Consider the following 16,753-nt stretch of genomic DNA (forward strand, 5'->3'; position numbering starts at 1 on the left):
ATTAATTACTTTACTTAATAATTTAAAATTAAATACTAGTTATATCACATGAGCATGTAAATAAAATTTTAAATATATATTATTTTTTCACTTAGTTAACAACATAATTATGAACAAAGAAAATAATTAAAGTATTCATCACTCAAATTTAAAACAAACAACGTGTATTTTAAAGTTTACAATTACTAAATGATAAAGAAAAACCAATAAATTTACAATTGTCATTTTCTTTGAATAAAAAATCTTCAATTAAATATTTTGTCATATGTGTATCGTGCAAATTTTATAATATGTTTTGAAAATTTAGAATTACCACTCAATAAAAAGATAAATAGTTTTGCAATTGTATCATTTTCTTTATATAGTCCATGTCCTCAATCGAATCTTTTATCTCTCAATGTTTTTTATGATGTCATTTTGTTGTAGACTCGTTTTGTTTTTGAGAGGCTTGTGAATATATTTTTTACATTTTAAATTACCAGTTGATGAAGAAAAATTAATAAATTTGATTCTTACACAATGTTTTCTATAAAACATTTATTTCATATTATTTCTTATAGTTTTATTTCATTGCAAACACTTATTCTTTTGTCTCAAATAACCCCATATATATACATATATATATATCTGTCTATCTTTCTCTCTCTATATATGTATATATCTATCTATTCATCTATTTATATTTTTTTCCCTTTACCTCGTGTTCTCTTTTTTTTTTTCTCTCTCTCTCTCTCTCTTTTCTCTATATACATCTATCCCTCCTTATCTCTATTTATCACACTCACTCTATCTCTATGTTTCTTTCAATAATTTCTAACTGATTTAATGAGACTCTAACGATTATCTCTCTCCCTCATATTGAAGAATGTCTAATAGATGTTAGTTATTTCTCTCTAATGTGCGATACTAATATAAGTCGAACTTATTACAATCTTACTTAAACTAAATGTTTTAACTTATAAGTTCTTTAAGCCAAAAACCTCAAACAATAATAGTTATTGAAGTTAAAATTCAACTATTTTTCTATAGACCTCTTCTTCAATTAAAATTTAAGTTGTTCAAACCGTAATTGAACCCACTTAGCCTAGGCAAAACCGAACCTAAATCTAGTTTATTTTTAGGCTCATGACTTTTTCACTTTGTTGAACATGAACAAATGGCCAACGATTTATTATTTGCTTCTATTTTAAAAAATAAAAAAAGAGGCAGGGTGGAGGTACACATTAGATAATAAGATAAATAGATCATATGTATTTTATATAAAAAATGGGGATGCATAGGATGGGGAAAAAAAAGATGATGGTGAACATGTTGCAAGAGGAAAGTTTGTGCGAAAGCTCTATAATATTTAAGTTAAATTTTGAGAATACAACAAAAGGGATACTTGTATATGCTCAAGTCGATGAAGGTACAAATGCTATTATTAGCTGACTATCTAACATACAAAAAGTGTTATCTACGATATCTTACATGAAAAACTTACATAAAAAATAATATTTACTAATTTTTTAGGTTAAAAGAGAGAGATTATGAATGCAAAACTCATGTGTAATAAGACTAAGCATTGCTGCGTAAGAAAAATGTTACTATAGATAATTAATCTCTTATTGAAACTTGAACATGATTCTCAAATTTCTATTTAAGACTTTAGATTAAAGCACCATAGCTTTTGTAGTAGTATTTCAATTCGACAAGCTTTGTCTCTAACCTCCTAATATAATATTCTTCACAAGCTCCTTCAATTTTACCTTTTATATATATCTCCTTATGTTAGTAGAACTTTATAACTCGTAAATAAGTTTGACTAGCCAGTATAACTGAGCTCATAATGTCTAACATTCATGTTTAGTAGCTTAAAAGCTTGTAAACTTCTATCTCACCTAACAAATTCATCATATTAGGTAGTAAACTTGTAGGCCGTCAAACCATCAATAGTATTTACAGTTTTGCATATGGTTCCAACAATTAGCTTATAGTTGATGTTATGAATAAAATTTTCATGAGGAAATATATTTTAACAATTTCAACTTATATTATTTATTATGAATATTCTCTTATAGCTTATATCAATAATTATTTTATCAATCATTAAATTAAAATTTTAACAATATTTTATTATGTCGAATTGATCACTATACCACTTATAGTTTGGGATCTCAAAATACTTTCGAGCACACCTCTCGACTATTATTTTCATATTATGATCAAGTGCTCAAAATTAGGAGCCAATTGTGGCTGTACAAATTTTTATTTTGGACTATGCTAACAGAAGTGACTTTGAGCATTCTTTCTTAACAACAAGATGCACAAGCTAACTGTGATTTACTCTTTGTAGTTAATAATGATTTGATTCATGTATCTTTATTTATTTTTAATACAAATATTTGTTTTAAATTATTATTATTAATATGTACACTAAATATACTATTTTTATTTATTCTATATTGTAATATTACTATTTAATTTTGATAAGATAAAAAATTGTATCACTTAATTATAACAATAGGAATATGATTATTAAATATGATTCATATTCAAGACACGTAATTATTAATTTTTATTGAATTTTTTTCAACATAATCTATTTTGGAACTAAAACAATATAATTTAAGTTATATTTCAACCAGTCAGAAAAAAACACGTAATGCTAACGGCGAAAAGCTAGTTACTTATATAGTCGTGACGTGACGTGTAATAATTATTTTTAAGTTTTACTAAAACTTTCATCAAAACGCAGAAGTTAGAAGAGAAAAGAAGTGTTAAAAGAAGTGATCATCATTATTAATTTATAAACTAACCAAAAAAAAAAAAAAACAAAAAAAGAAGAAGAAGCGAACGCACAAATTCCGAAAACAAATTTAAGGATCCCTTCTGTCAAAATAATAGTTGATCCCTTCGCCCTTGGGCTTTTTCCATTACCCTCCATCTCCATGACGGAAAACTCAGATCAGACCTTCTTCCGTTACTGCCTTCTTGCCCTTTACCTTATAGCCCCACCAACCGTTATTGCTCTGAAATTCCTTCAAGCTCCCTACGGCAAGCACAACCGCCCTGGGTGGGGCCCCACCATTTACGCTCCTTTATCCTGGTTTTTCATGGAGAGTCCCACCCTCTGGCTTACCTTCCTTCTATTCCCCTACGGTCGCCACCACTCCAACCCGAAAGCCCTCCTCCTCATTTCCCCCTTTCTCCTCCATTACTTCAACAGGACCTGCCTCTACCCTCTTCGCCTCCACCGGAGTATTACCCAGCGGAAGCCCGCCAGTGGTTTCCCGGTGAGCGTGGCCATGACGGCGTTTTCTTTCAATCTCTTGAACACTTACTTGCAGGCTAGATGGGTTTCGCATTACAAGGACGATTACGAGGGAGATGGGTGGTTTTTGTGGCGATTCTTGGGTGGTCTGGTGTTGTTTTTGGTAGGTATGTGGGTGAATCTTTGGGCTGATAGGGTTCTGGTTGGGCTAAAGAGGGAAGGTGGTGGCTACAAGGTGCCAAGAGGAGGATTGTTCGAGATGGTGAGCTGTCCGAACTATTTTGGCGAGGTTGTGGAATGGCTGGGCTGGGCCGTCATGACGTGGTCTTGGGTAGGCTTTGGATTTTTTCTCTACACGTGTGCCAACTTGGTTCCTAGGGCACGTGCCAGCCACAAGTGGTATCTACGCAAGTTTGACGATTATCCAAAGGGCAGAAAAGCTGTCGTTCCTTTCCTGTATTGAGTTTCAGAGATTAAACATGATGGTGTTAGAAGGTTGTACTTCAAAAGAAGGTTACTTTTGTTATGTAATTGAGTTTTTTGATTTTTAAGGAATGATGAAAGAGATTGAAGAGAGAAGACTTTTTCTCTACCAATGTTTGTAATTTTGTTCTTTTGAGGTGTTCAAAAGTTTTGATTAATGGACTACATCAAATATTACAGTCAATGTCTTTAGTTAAGTGAGTAAAATATTCTGACTAATTTTAATTTCAATATCATAATTATAATTGATTTTTAGTAGAAATTAAAAAATGAATGTAAAATGGAATAATATAACAATTTACAAGAGAATAATCCACGAGGCTCGTATGTTTAATTGTCATTATCTCATACAGTAACTTCCCGATGAGAAATATCACCTAAAAGAATTTAAAGTAGTATCTAATAATAGTTCTCTGTACATATTCAAATGAATGGTGAGCTTTGATGACACTACCAATCACTCATATGGTAATTTTTTTTAAAAAAAAAACCACTCTCATCTAACACTGTTAAAAATACCATTAAACCAGCACCACGTGTTCAAACCCATGAAGTTGACCTACCACTAGTTGATCACATGGAAACTTTTTCCACGTTATCAGAGAGAAGCTTGAGGCTTGAGGAAACTAGATGAAGGGATTCTACCATAGCAGACCCTCCTCTGCGTTGTACGAAGGACAGAGAAAAGAGACCGTAGAGGGTTTGCTATCTTCTTCCTCTCACTTTCTCTCTATCTTTCATTAATGCAAAACAATTTCTCCTGTTTTTGATGCTTTCTTAGCCCGGAGTCACTCAACTGTCTAGTTAAAAGCATAAATTCTGCTCCTAACCTTTCAACATTTGACTTTCGCAATGCAACGCATATTTGCGATTAAAAGTAAATTATTAAAAGAATTATATGCTTGGAGCAAAACAAGGGCATGAATCAAATATCAGCCAAAATTATAAGTGTTATTTCTGATTATTGCAAGCACAAATAGGTCTCGCCTGCACCTGCCGTAGTCCACCTGCACTCCCATAATCTATACAAACTGTTTCCTGTCTATCAATAAATAACAAAGAGAAATATATTCTACCGAGAAAGGTGAAAGGAAACAAAACAATATCGCAAATGACAAGTTAACAAAACCTAGTTCAAAACAGAAAAGTTCCAGCTACAAATGGAAATGCAATAAGCGTTGCCTTGGGTTTCCATGGATGCAAAACTTGTCCTAGTCTGCCAACTGCTACTACCAATGGATGCTTGGTAGCAGTATAATTGACGTCCAAAGCTGAAGTATGATGTCTAGAAACTTTGTTTCCATCTCTAGTTCTTTCACTCGAACATCAGTCTTCTGTGGAAACCACATTGATAAAATCATTAATACTGCAAGGTACCAGAAGAAAAACAGGATCAATAGAGCCAACTTGGGGAAAGTTTTCCAGTCAAAAAAGCAAGAAAAACAAAATAACCTGAAGGAAAATTAATAGTATCCAGTGCCCTGATTGCTAACTAAAAACAGCAAGTCTTTTATGATAAGATTCAAGGACAGGTGAAATGCCAAAACCCAAACCATACAATGGGCCAATTGGAAATGTTACGACAGAAAAAGGAGGGGGGACGCACAAGTCTAAATTTTATAATAATCTAGACTGACAGAAGAATAAAAGAGTTGTTTTCTGCAATGAAATAATCCTAAACACAAGCAGCAAGGACAGAATTAATCTTCCAAAATAAATTTTAAAACTAGGGTTCTATCCAAAGGAGAAAAAGTTATCAAGTCGCTTACTTTAGATGGGAACTGATGAACTGAGACTAAGCAAAGCTGCGGTTTGCACCCAAATTAATCTCCACCCTTGGCTGCTCATTCTTGGAACCATCTTCTTCCCTTTTCAAACTTCCATCTGATCCAACTAATGACGCTAGATCTTCAGAAACCACGGCCTGCAGCTCTTCATGTTTGTCCTTCAAGTCCGATGAACTTATGGCTTCCAAAAGTCTTTGTTTAATTTGTTGTTCCAGAGCTTCGATCTTGTTCTTTGATGTTGTATCAGGTGTCTTTCCAGCCTTTGCTATCTCCAACTTAAGTAGCTCAACCATATTTTTCAGATCTGATGAACTGACTACATCTTGAATTTTCTGGCTGATCTCTTCATTTAAATGTTCCATCTTGACCCTTAATCCTGATGATGGACTTTGCTCAACAAGATCACTCAACTTAGATTTTACACCCTCAACCTCCAAACCCATTGAACGAAGGACATTGGTCATTTCTGCCTCTACCTCCCACTTCGTCCTCAAGATTTTATCCTTCAGCTCTTCTTCCAAATCCCCAAAGTTCGATTCTCCAGAATCCCGAATTTCAGCCTTCAATGCTTCCATCTTTTCCTTTAAATCAGATCTATCCACGACTTCTTTGAACTTCTTGTTGATTTCCTGCTTCAATTTGATAGCCTTACTGTCATTTTCTGAGAGTCTCTTGGCCTTAGATAACTCCTTTAACATGTCAAGCTTATGTGCCAGGTTTTCATAATTAGGAGCTGCTGTCAGGCCTCTGTTGAACTCATCTTTAAGCTTCTCAATCTTGTCCATTAGAACTGGATGCATAAGATGGTTCTCAGAAGTGACCTTTGCAAACTCATCTCGTAACATAGTCAGCCTGTCCTTCAAACCCATAGCTTTAATTGCCTCAGAGTACTCGTGATCAACCTCCTTTTTCAGTTTTTCTATCATCTCATCTACAGCTAAGACAGGAGGTCTTACAGATGATTCCTTGGCTTTCAAAATTTGCTTTTTCAGTTTTTCAACCTCACCCTCCAATTCCAGTTTTGTAGACTTACCAACAATGAGTTCATCTTTCTTTTTCATGTTGACTTTCTTTTTAGGATCTACTGGCACTCCTTCCTGAAATCCACCTAATTTTCGGAACTTGAGCATTCGATGCCTTAGTAACTCCTCAGTCTTCATTTTTGTTAGCTCCTGCGCAAACAAAATCAAAATAAGGATATAACTGGTTGTATATGGTCCTTGCGGATGAATGACTCTGAGCAGCACTCACATCCATGAATTCATTGATAGCAATCTTTATCTGCTGCGAGGTCCAAGAAGGATCTGCATGCGCACCACCAAGTGGTTCCTGTCAAATGTGGACAAAGCCAGCTCTGATTTAGATGCCAAATTAACATGAAGCCCTGGCTAACAACAAAAGCAGAAAGTATCCACAGAGGCAAGACCAAAGAACTAAAATAGGAGGTAGTTCATTACTACTGCACAAAAAAACTGAGTGCATAATTCACACTTCTGCCTCAATAGGGAATTTCTTGACAAAAGAATTAAGTGCAGTGAAAAGGTAATATTTTGCTGCAGAGGGTAATTAGGGTGTTTCGTATGTCTGAAAAATTGCAACAGAAATTGTTTGTACTCTTGAGTCAGAAGAACAATAACACCCATAAATGGTATAATGAATTCGATCGTGGTTCTAGAGCTAGAAGGGCTCATGTTTAATCCATTTTTTGGGGTGGCAGAGCGACGAGAGCATGGGACATGAAAGGAAAGAAAACAAATCCCTCAAGATATAAGAGAGAAGAGATCAATTTACCGGAATGACTCCATCAGCAATTTGCAATTTACATAACTCTGATGCCGTAATTCTCAGCTTTTCGGCAGCCTGCACAGATGAAAACTTTAAATATTCCCATAATTATAAACATATATAGCACTGAAAAATACTAATAATAAATATGAACAAACCTTCGGAGAGGCCTTGGCAGTTTTCCACAAGATTGCTGCACATGCCTCAGGGCTGTAGCATAACAAAGAACAAACATGATTAATACAACCATCTAAAAGATGAGAAAAATAAGGAAATCACAAAATAAAGTTAACCTTTTTGTTAGATTAGGGGAAACGAAATGCTACATGGCCATCAATTTAACCACAAAAAAAAAACATTCAAAGCAGAAAAGCTCAAATCACCTGGCAACATAAAAAACTGCATTTTCAAGCATTAACAATTTGTTGGCACAACCAATGGCAAGGGCACCACCAGAACCACCTTCCCCAATAACAATAGAAATGATGGGCACCTTCAAACCAAACATTGTCCTCAAATTGTGAGCAATAGCTTCACCCTATATGAATGTACAGCAGATCAATTAGTTGAGTGAGAACTGGAAGAGAAAGATTTAAGCATTTTTTTCCACAGAATGTGTAATCTTAAATTATAATTGTTTTTTTCCCTCTAAAAAAAATATGCTTGCTCTCGTACTTGGCCTAATTCCTCTGATTTGAGATCTGCATATGCCCCAGGCGTGTCAATGAAAGTAACTATAGGAAAACCATGGTGATCTGCATAATACATCATGCGAAGAGCCTTCCTATAGCTGTTTAGAAACAAAATATATCAATTTTCTATATATTTAACTGCATAATATCATTCTCATACCAGATGTAACTAAATTTCTGGTTACACCACAAATACGAAACCCTGTGGTACATACCCATGAGGAGTAGGCATGCCAAAGTTCCGCTGAATGTTTTCTTTTGTATTTCTACCCTTTTGGTGACCCATAAACATGTATCTTCTACCATCTATGGTCCCTATACCAGTAACAATAGCAGGATCATCATACCCTGCACGATCCCCATGGAGCTCCACAAACTGAACATTTAAAGGGACAGAAATACAAAAATTAAGGCAAAACTTCAGTATTCAATAAAACTGATCAAGGAAAATTTTTAGCACTCAAGAATCAAAAGCAAATTGTTATGATAAAGAGACCAGAAATAAGATAAGAAACTTGAAGCTTTTTAGAGTGAATGGGGACTATACCTTCTCAGTAATGCTAAATACGTGATCAAGGAAAGTGGGTCTGTTAGGATGGCGTGCAATGTTCACACGTTGTATGGGAGTAAGATGTGTATATAAATCTTTTAGTGCCTGACATCAATCATGGGAAGTAGTGATTAACATTCAAATTAGAAACAATCCAAAAAATCATATTCCAAATCTGTAACTAAACATCATTGCTTTCCAGTATGCAAAAAGAAATAGACAATTAAACATTCAACTCAGGCCTAGGAGTTTAGACAACAGAAACAATAGTCAACTGGAAATGATGTTTCCCTCAAGCTCCAATAAATGAGATGATATATGCATGACAAGTCACATTTGCAATAGATACTGAGATGAATACCATTATCCACTGAACAACATGTTGGTTGGAAAAAAGAAACACATTGCTTGGCACCAGTCCTTGAAACAAAGTTCACTGTGTAAAGAAATAAACAGACAGCAATAAGATGGTTTTTTGCATTTTGATAATTTGAATGCGTAGAACAGCATGTACATTTCTAATTAAGTTTGAAACTTTAATACAGTTCTTCCCAAATTTGCCAACCTTTGTAGGTGAACAATGTCCAGACTCACACCTTATCAAAAACTGAATGTTTTGTAGCTTTAAAAATCATTACTAATTAGTGAACAAGCAATGAAAAGCATGAAAAGAGAGTTTTCAACAAGGTGCAGTAACGATCACACCAATGTGGGCTTGACAACATGATATAAAAATAATGCAGTCAAGAAGAAGACCAAATAGAATTGACAGGAATTGTAATGCAACTTTTGACACAAGCAAACTGCAAAATCAAAGCCTGATATCGTCTGGAAGGTGTTGCACACTCTTTTCTACTCTGAATAACATGCCAAGAGCATAAGACTTTAGATAACTATATAGACTATTACTGTTAAACCTAAGCTTTTGAAAGAATTTTTACAATCGTTTTAAGCTCAAGAAATTCATTTCACCGAGAGTCATTTGTTTATTCAATGAACCTGTTGATACTTATTCTCTAATGAGACGATCTGATCACTGAAGTCCAGACCAGTTTCATTCGCCATCTTCCGCACCTGCACTCAAAAAACACAATACTTTGAACAAATTGTGACATACTCTCAAACTAAGAACCAACAAAATAAAAAATAAATAGAAATTACATCAACAATCTTCTTCTCTAAATCAACAAGTGGCTTCTCAAAGTCTAAAGTAACAGGCTTCTGCTTCTCTTTCAAAGGCTTGAAAGGTGAAAGGTGAGAGAGCACTCCTCCTTTCACATTGGGATCCGCATCCTCGGGCCAGGGATACTCATGCTTCTTCACCTTCCTAAGCTTTGCTGAGATTGCCAAATCCCTTCTTTTGGGGCTGAATCGCGCTCTTCCAAGGGCTCTCAGCGGGATACCACTAACACCATTACTCGAGCTCTGTAAAAGATCCGAAGCTGAAATTCCACTTAATGCAACCGAAGAATGAGATATTGAAGCCATCCTCGAACCTCAACGATGATTATTTGAAATTCCTAACCAAATGGATCAAACAGATCTTAGATTTCTAGAAAATAGGCCAAGAAAATGAATCAGTAAAATAAAATAAAATCAGAACAGTATAAACAGTAAAGCAACCGGTTAGTAAAAGCAATGCTCCAATTGGACGCCAGGCATAATTTAATTTTACAAATTGGGAAATGATATATCGAAATAGATTTTCCGATAAAGTTTCAACCAGGTGCTCCCTTACTCTACTCCAATTAGCTTATAACTGAGTTTCCGCATTTTTTAGAAGCAAAAACATACATCTAGGCGGAGGTTCCAATTTCTGCCGGTAACCGAAAATAAATATTTCCTCAAAGAAAATAAATAGAGAGAGAGAGAGAGGAAAAGAGTATCTAACGATCCCGATAACAAATCTAACATGCATCAAAATCAAGTTCAATTACTGTAAAGAAAGGAAACCTAAAAAGCAAATCAAGACCTCCATCAAAACAAAAAAAAAGCTGCACAGAATCAGCTAGAGCTTCTAAAAAATTTACCAGAAAAGGACTCCAGAAATCGAGAGAAGTTGAGATCCGTGGAAGAAGACGTTGATTGAAAGATCTGTAACACAGAAAGGGTGGATGCAGAAAGTGAAGAAGCAAAGAGGAGAAATGGAGATAATTAAGCAATGAGAGGGACAAGGAGCATCGTGGAGATCGTCAGAGAAGGCGTAGTTTGGTTTTACTTTAGGAGGGAGTAGTTGTGTTGTCGATACTTCTTATGCAAATGGAAGAGAGGGACCTGCGTTTGTGATGAGCCAGCCTTTTTCGGTTTGGCCGTTAAAAGGGAGGATTTTTGAGTTCAGTCATTAGGAAAAAAAACTCTCTTGCCCTTGCTCCCTGGCACGTGTGCTTTGCTCGAGGGCTTCGGTGGTTTCGTGCTTTCCCCCTAGGGCTTGACTCCCACGGCCCCGTGGTTTTTGTTTTATACTTTTATTTTTTTTTTCTTAAAGTACTAAAGAGAAATTATTCAGCATTTCCACTTTATTTCCCTAAAAAAATTAATCTACGGTTATTAGAAAAAATAATCTATTGTCTTTCCTTTTTTAGATAGTTTTTCCTTTTTAGAAAGTGAAATAACTAGATTGAAAGGAACATTTATATAACTATATTGTATATTATTAATATTTTTTTTTCTCTTAAATATAAATTAAATAATATTTAAAAAATATTTTATATTATCCACAACCATGCATTAAAAAATGACTATCTATACTTAAATATTTAAAAAATATTTCGTATAAATGATGTCAATTAATTTACTATATCAGTAAAATTTTATTGTAGTAAATTATTTAGTTATAAATTAAAAAATATAAAGATTAATTTATTACATAAATAAAATTTTATTAGATGAAAAAAATGTTTATTAGATAAAAGAACTACCATTTTGAAAAAAATTAGTTTTGGTTACAATAGTAATAATATAAAAGTTTATATAATATTTTTAAACCTAGACAATAATGATACTTAAAGAAAAACAATTATTCAACAATGTATTTAAAAAGCTTTATATGTAAAATATATATTGAGATTCAGTTTAATATCTATTAGAATAAAATTTAACACTCAAATGAAACGTATTGTCTTTATTCATTATAGAAAGTGCAAATATTGTATACAAATACAATAATGTGAGAAATTAATTGTTAACTAATTTTTGTATGTAGATAGAAACAACGATGATTGATATTGTAATATTTAGATAAATTTTTAGCATATTCTAAAATTTTAAATTCTCTATGTATCAACTTGAATTGAAGTTTTAAAAAAATCTAAATAGTTTAGAAGTATTTAAAATTATTAAACTTCTGTTAAGTGAATAATGAATTTTATTATGAGATTAAAATTAAGGGTTATTTCTTGTTTAACAAAAATCATTCCAGACATGACTTCTCATTGTTTTTAAAATTATAATATATGACAACTAAATTAATGATGTACGATAACTAAATTAAGAATATATCACAACTAAGTTAACACTTGACAACAATAAAAATGACCAAAGTTTGTCAATAATAATTAACTTAATCTCAAATACGAAAACTAAAACTTATATTACCATGTCATAATGTTCATCAACACCACATATTATGAAGCAAGTTATATATAAGTAGCAAAGATAAAGTTTGGAAAGAAGTAACACTCACTACTTACATTTATTATTTATTCTAAAAGTTTTCACTCTTTATATTCATTAATTGTTATGTATATTGATTTTAGTATTAAAATACCTGACATAAGATAAATATGATATATTATCATTAATTCATTTTACAGATAAGAGTACGTGGTCCAAATTAACTCTCATATATTAATATTAACTCTTATCTATTTACTTCTTTCCTCTTTCATGTATCAATCTTTATCTAGTTATATCACTATTAAATTCTCCTCATTCTTATTAAATGGTAAAAGGTGAAATTATAATAGTTTTATATAATTTTTATTGAAATAACTTGGTCTACATATTTTCAAACTTGTTCAATGACTACTTAATGATTTCAATACATGTCAAAAATAATAACATTTACAAATTTTATTGAAGGTGAATGCTGGATTAATTTTTTCTCAAAAAGATCCAAAATGTAATATTATTATTGTTGTTTTTGTAACTGTAGTAAATAAAAGATATTATTTTATATTTTCTATATACAAATATTTAATTTGTTTTAAAATTTGTATTTAATTTTTTGAAGTAATTCTATTTATATATTATAAATTGTAAAAAAACCCATATCAATTGTAACATTTACTGAAATAATTTTAAGAATATAAAATAAAAATTATTTTAATCAAAACGTAGTATAAATATTAAATAAAAACTTTTAATTACAATTTAATTATTTATTTTAAACATTTAATTTTTTTTATTTTGATAAAAAATAAAATAGTTATAATAGATTTAGATGTTTTAAGACATGATTTTAATTATAAATTATTATTTTTAATTAATTAATTAAAATTATTTTTTTAAAATTTTTTAAAATTATTTAATTGTTTAATTTTTTAATAAAAAATAAAAATTAAATATATAAAATAAATAAAAATATTAACAATCAAATTATAATATATAAAATAGTAAGAACTAAATCATTATAAGTTTTTGGTGATTAATTTTGTAATGTTAAGCGGTAGGGAGTAAGGGAGTAGAGGTTCGCTTTCTATTTCTCAGTTACCATATCCATTTGCTTTTGAATGTTGCTATTGTTTCCCTCGCCATTTCTTCTGTCTAGCGGACATCATGGCAACCGGTGATGATTCTAGGCCTTGCTGCATGACCTTTAGTTTTGTCTCTTTTAGTTTTTACTAAATTTATTCAAGTCTCGACGTGGTTTGACAAGAAATCTTTTCATGGAATTGCTATGTTGATAATACGCAGATAATATTCTTGACCAACTGCGACATGGGATTGCTAGATTCGAGCTTGTTTCTTCACCTGTTTCTTCTATTTCCAATGCGAACACCCTTGCTTGTACCAGTTCATTATTCGGAGACAACAGCCATCGATTCTTCGCGAGAATTGGACTAGCACCGTGAGTTTAGTTTTTTTTTTTTTGCTTTTCAAGAGCTTTTATATTACCATTGCTAAACCCTAAACCCTGAATTAACCGCTTTTAGTTTTAGTACTTCAAGTCTCAACTCAATTGCCAGTTGCTTTTTTCAATATTTTAACCATATGAAGATAAATTATACGTCCTTGCTTTCAGTCTTAATGTATTCATTTCAAGGTGCATTTAAATTTGTGATGGTTTTGTTTCCGTTCGTGTTTTCTTTGTCAGAATCAGGGAATCACCGGCAACGAAAAAAGTTGAGCGTTATTCGGTGCATAAAATTACTGGAGATGGCCGCTGTCTGTTTCGTGCCCTGGTATTATTTCTCTCTTTTTTTGTCCTTTTGTTTTGCTTCGATATAATACTGCTTGTCGTCGTCGTGACTTTCAAATAACTTGCAACGTTTTCTTCTCTGCAGTCTTAAATATTGACTTTAGTTGCTAGGGTTATGTTATCCGTACAACATAAATTGTGGCAACAACTGTACATGCTTTTCCCCTTTCTATTTTGAGGACCATTTCTGTTAACTTCTTATTAAGATCTTGAATTCAGTAGCTTAAGGAGAGTAACGTCTGTTAAAAATGACCATCTTCAAAAGAGATCTTTGTTAAATCTGTGTCTGAACCTGATTGATGAAATTAGGTCAAAGGGATGGCTTTGAACAAGGGTATCACTCTAAGTCCACGGGAAGAGAGGGATGATGCAGGTAGGTTTGACGTTGATTTTCACTTACTCTTACATGGAATTTTGGCTTATGCATTTACTTGGGTACTGGAAAATCCTTCCTGATGATGCTATTCTAGATTTTGTATGCTAAAATTGCTGAATATTCAGACTGACGGGGATTCATGTAGATTCTCTAACAAGGACCAGATTCCTTTTCTTTGTCCTGTTTCATATTGAACTTGAAACAATTGAAAATTTGCTGATCTTGTGCAGCATATGTTGGCAAATTTATCAAGAGATGCTTTTAGATTTTAATTTTACTCAAGACTGCTATACGTCATTATTTGACAGGCATTTGGGATTTCACTAGATTAAAATTGACAACTGGCTTAATCAAATGGGCTACTCTTGTATGTAAGAGCGACTGAACTATTCTTCTGTTCTTCTTCCATTGATAACGTGGAAACCAACATGAGATATTTTTTATTATTGTCTGTAAGTCTTATCAAAAGTAGAAAGACCAAGGATTTCATTATTGGTTTAAAATCTTCTGTTTTTCTGTTGGAGATTTCTGTGTTAAGGAGAAGTCTGATCTGGCAAAACGGTTGTATCTTTCATTTATTTGTAGAGGTTGGTAAGCTTATGTTGCTTTAAATTCTAGATACATTGCTATATTGTGGTTTGTGAAAATGCAGACGAATTGCGTATGGCTGTGAAAGAGATTATATGTGACAATGGTAGAGAAAGAGAGAAGTACGAAGAGGCCTTGGTTGCAATTACAGTGGAGGAGTCTTTGAAACGGTACATCTCAAATCCTCTCATTTTTTTTTTTCTGGAATTTGTTAGTTCTTGGTTCTTGATTTTTCTATTTGACATTTTTGCAAGTATCTCTCCAGTTATTGCCAACGTGTGGGAAGACCTGATTTTTGGGGAGGAGAGTCAGAGCTACTGGTTAGTATTTACTAATGTAGATTTGCTCAAACAAGTTCCTTTTTCCTATCTTTTCTGTTTTTGTTAATTTTTCTAACGATTGCGTTAGCAGCGACAGTCGTTGTTGGTCCAGGAAATTGGTTATTGAGTTATAGGATTGGATTTGCAGAGATGATGCATGTGTTTGGCTGGCTATAGGTAAAGGTTATTTCATTCGCAAGTCACTGCCATGTGGAGCAGTAAACTGAATGAAGCTGGTTTTATGAGTTGTGTGCTGAGGATTCTACAAAATGTGTGCAACTCATGCGAATTTACATTTTTTATGTTTAGAATTGCAAACAAGTTCTATACTCTTCTTTTTATGGAATTTGTTCAAAACAAAGCCGCATTGAAAATCATCTTCAAACTTAAATTGGCAGGGATCCGTTGAGTGCATTTATCATTCTTGAGAATGAAGGGTATATGATGCTATATGTCTGTTTATTCCTCTCTTTTTCATTTGGATTTGAGAGGTAACTGCCTCTATTTTCTTTAATTAATGCCTCAATCAAGGTATTGTTTCTGAATTACCGCAACTGTTCAGTTGCTGCTCTCTCCAAGGTTGCATGTATGAGCATGCATTTATAGTGGCGTAGATTTTTATATTGATTGCATTTATGGAGAACCTCATGCTTACTAAAAGCATTTATTCAACTACAGGTGCTGTCAAAATTATGTAGTCAACCAGTCATTGTTTATATTCCAGAGCATGAGGTATGTTTTTCTCTTAAAAACAGATTACAGAACTGGTAATTGATGCTGAAATTTGTGATGAGTGGCCTTATTCTTTTCAAGCGTGCAGAAGTAGGCAGTCAAATTAGGGAATGGTTTGTGCATCTAAACTGACAACAAAGTGAAAACTGATAATGCTTTTCCATGCTTTTTTGGTTATTCTTGTTTATTTTGGATGGCGGGAAGGAGGTTGGTTTTTAATATACCGTCATTAACTGTGATTTGCCAAAAAAATGCAGCACAAACACGGACTGGGATCTGGTTATATTCCGATTGCCGAGTATGGAGCAGAGTATTGCAAGGGCCTAAGAAAAGGAAAACCCAGGAAGGTCGTGAAGCTGCTCTACAGTGGTAGAAACCATTATGACCTGCTTGTCTAAAACCTTGGCATGAGAGAGGTCTTAAAATCTCCTGCCCTCTGCCCCCAACATCAAGGAACTGAGAGGGTTTAGGAACTGAGAGGTTTAAGTGCTGCTGGTTTTTTGTATTCAGGTTGAGAATGATTCAAATTTGAATTATATGTAATGGAGAATTCAATATAAACAATATAAAAAATCAAATGAAAGTAATGTTCTAATTCCAAATTAGTTTCATGTTTAATTTAAGTTTTTTGTTATTATTTTTTGAAAATATGAGAATATGAATGTATAAATGAGAAATTACAAATCCTAGTAAAGTCAATTTAAGTAGTCATTAAATATTTAAATAATGATTAATTTTTATATATTAAGTAATTAATATTTATAATTT

At 32.9% G+C, this 16,753-nt stretch overlaps 3 protein-coding genes across 9 annotated transcripts; 2 read left to right on the forward strand and 1 right to left on the reverse strand.

Annotated features, from left to right (window-relative positions):
* Positions 1-2,805: 2,805 nt before the first annotated feature.
* Positions 2,806-3,920, forward strand: DET2 (3-oxo-5-alpha-steroid 4-dehydrogenase family protein). The gene has a single exon (XM_022041681.2). It carries the CDS (start codon positions 2,931-2,933, stop codon positions 3,714-3,716), a length of 786 nt encoding a protein of 261 aa, XP_021897373.1. The 5' UTR covers positions 2,806-2,930; the 3' UTR covers positions 3,717-3,920.
* Positions 3,921-4,668: 748 nt separating this feature from the next.
* CAC3 (acetyl Co-enzyme a carboxylase carboxyltransferase alpha subunit) lies at positions 4,669-10,880 on the reverse strand. Of its 4 annotated transcripts, none has more exons than XM_022041639.2 (12): positions 10,581-10,879; positions 9,712-10,070; positions 9,550-9,624; positions 8,548-8,655; positions 8,216-8,376; positions 7,984-8,098; positions 7,692-7,846; positions 7,467-7,518; positions 7,315-7,383; positions 6,775-6,852; positions 5,506-6,695; positions 4,669-5,070 (listed from the first exon to the last, which is right to left on the reverse strand). In XM_022041639.2, exons 2-11 carry the CDS (start codon positions 10,036-10,038, stop codon positions 5,532-5,534), a joined length of 2,304 nt encoding a protein of 767 aa, XP_021897331.2. In that variant the 5' UTR covers positions 10,039-10,070; positions 10,581-10,879; the 3' UTR covers positions 4,669-5,070; positions 5,506-5,531. The 4 variants fall into 4 exon arrangements, with proteins under 4 accessions (XP_021897331.2, XP_088065515.1, XP_088065516.1 ...); XM_088209389.1 differs by having other exon boundaries at positions 4,669-5,102; XM_088209390.1 differs by lacking the exons at positions 7,692-7,846; positions 7,984-8,098 and having other exon boundaries at positions 10,581-10,880.
* A 2,296-nt stretch (positions 10,881-13,176) lies between these two features.
* On the forward strand, positions 13,177-16,590 carry LOC110814295 (Cysteine proteinases superfamily protein). 4 transcript variants are annotated; one of them, XM_088209825.1, is made up of 9 exons: positions 13,177-13,336; positions 13,465-13,618; positions 13,865-13,952; positions 14,279-14,342; positions 14,654-14,716; positions 14,998-15,103; positions 15,188-15,253; positions 15,932-15,985; positions 16,243-16,590. In XM_088209825.1, the coding sequence occupies exons 1-9, from the start codon at positions 13,327-13,329 to the stop codon at positions 16,310-16,312; spliced, it is 675 nt and encodes a 224-aa protein (XP_088065951.1). In that variant the 5' UTR covers positions 13,177-13,326; the 3' UTR covers positions 16,313-16,590. The 4 variants fall into 4 exon arrangements, with proteins under 4 accessions (XP_088065951.1, XP_088065950.1, XP_088065952.1 ...); XM_088209824.1 differs by having other exon boundaries at positions 15,199-15,253; XM_088209826.1 differs by lacking the exon at positions 14,654-14,716.
* The last annotated feature ends 163 nt before the right edge of the window (positions 16,591-16,753 follow it).

Source organism: Carica papaya, chromosome 8 (genome assembly GCF_054855325.1).
Source record: "Carica papaya isolate Zhongbai chromosome 8, ASM5485532v1, whole genome shotgun sequence".
In the NCBI taxonomy this organism is placed as follows: Eukaryota; Viridiplantae; Streptophyta; class Magnoliopsida; order Brassicales; family Caricaceae; genus Carica; species Carica papaya.

What these genes read in the sequence shown, in the direction of transcription:
- DET2 (XM_022041681.2), top strand. Translation starts at nt 2,931, where the DNA reads ATGACGGAAAACTCAGATCAGACCTTCTTCCGTTACTGCCTTCTTGCC.
- CAC3 (XM_022041639.2), bottom strand. Translation starts at nt 10,038, where the DNA reads ATGGCTTCAATATCTCATTCTTCGGTTGCATTAAGTGGAATTTCAGCT. An exon ending in GGCATGCCTACTCCTCATGG is followed by an intron (nt 8,099 to 8,215) that starts GTATGTACCACA and finishes GTTTCTAAACAG; the next exon opens with CTATAGGAAGGCTCTTCGCA. An exon ending in TTGCTGATGGAGTCATTCCG is followed by an intron (nt 6,853 to 7,314) that starts GTAAATTGATCT and finishes CACATTTGACAG; the next exon opens with GAACCACTTGGTGGTGCGCA.
- LOC110814295 (XM_088209824.1), top strand. An exon ending in GAGGAGAGTCAGAGCTACTG is followed by an intron (nt 15,254 to 15,931) that starts GTTAGTATTTAC and finishes ATTCAACTACAG; the next exon opens with GTGCTGTCAAAATTATGTAG. An exon ending in TTTATATTCCAGAGCATGAG is followed by an intron (nt 15,986 to 16,242) that starts GTATGTTTTTCT and finishes AAAAAAATGCAG; the next exon opens with CACAAACACGGACTGGGATC.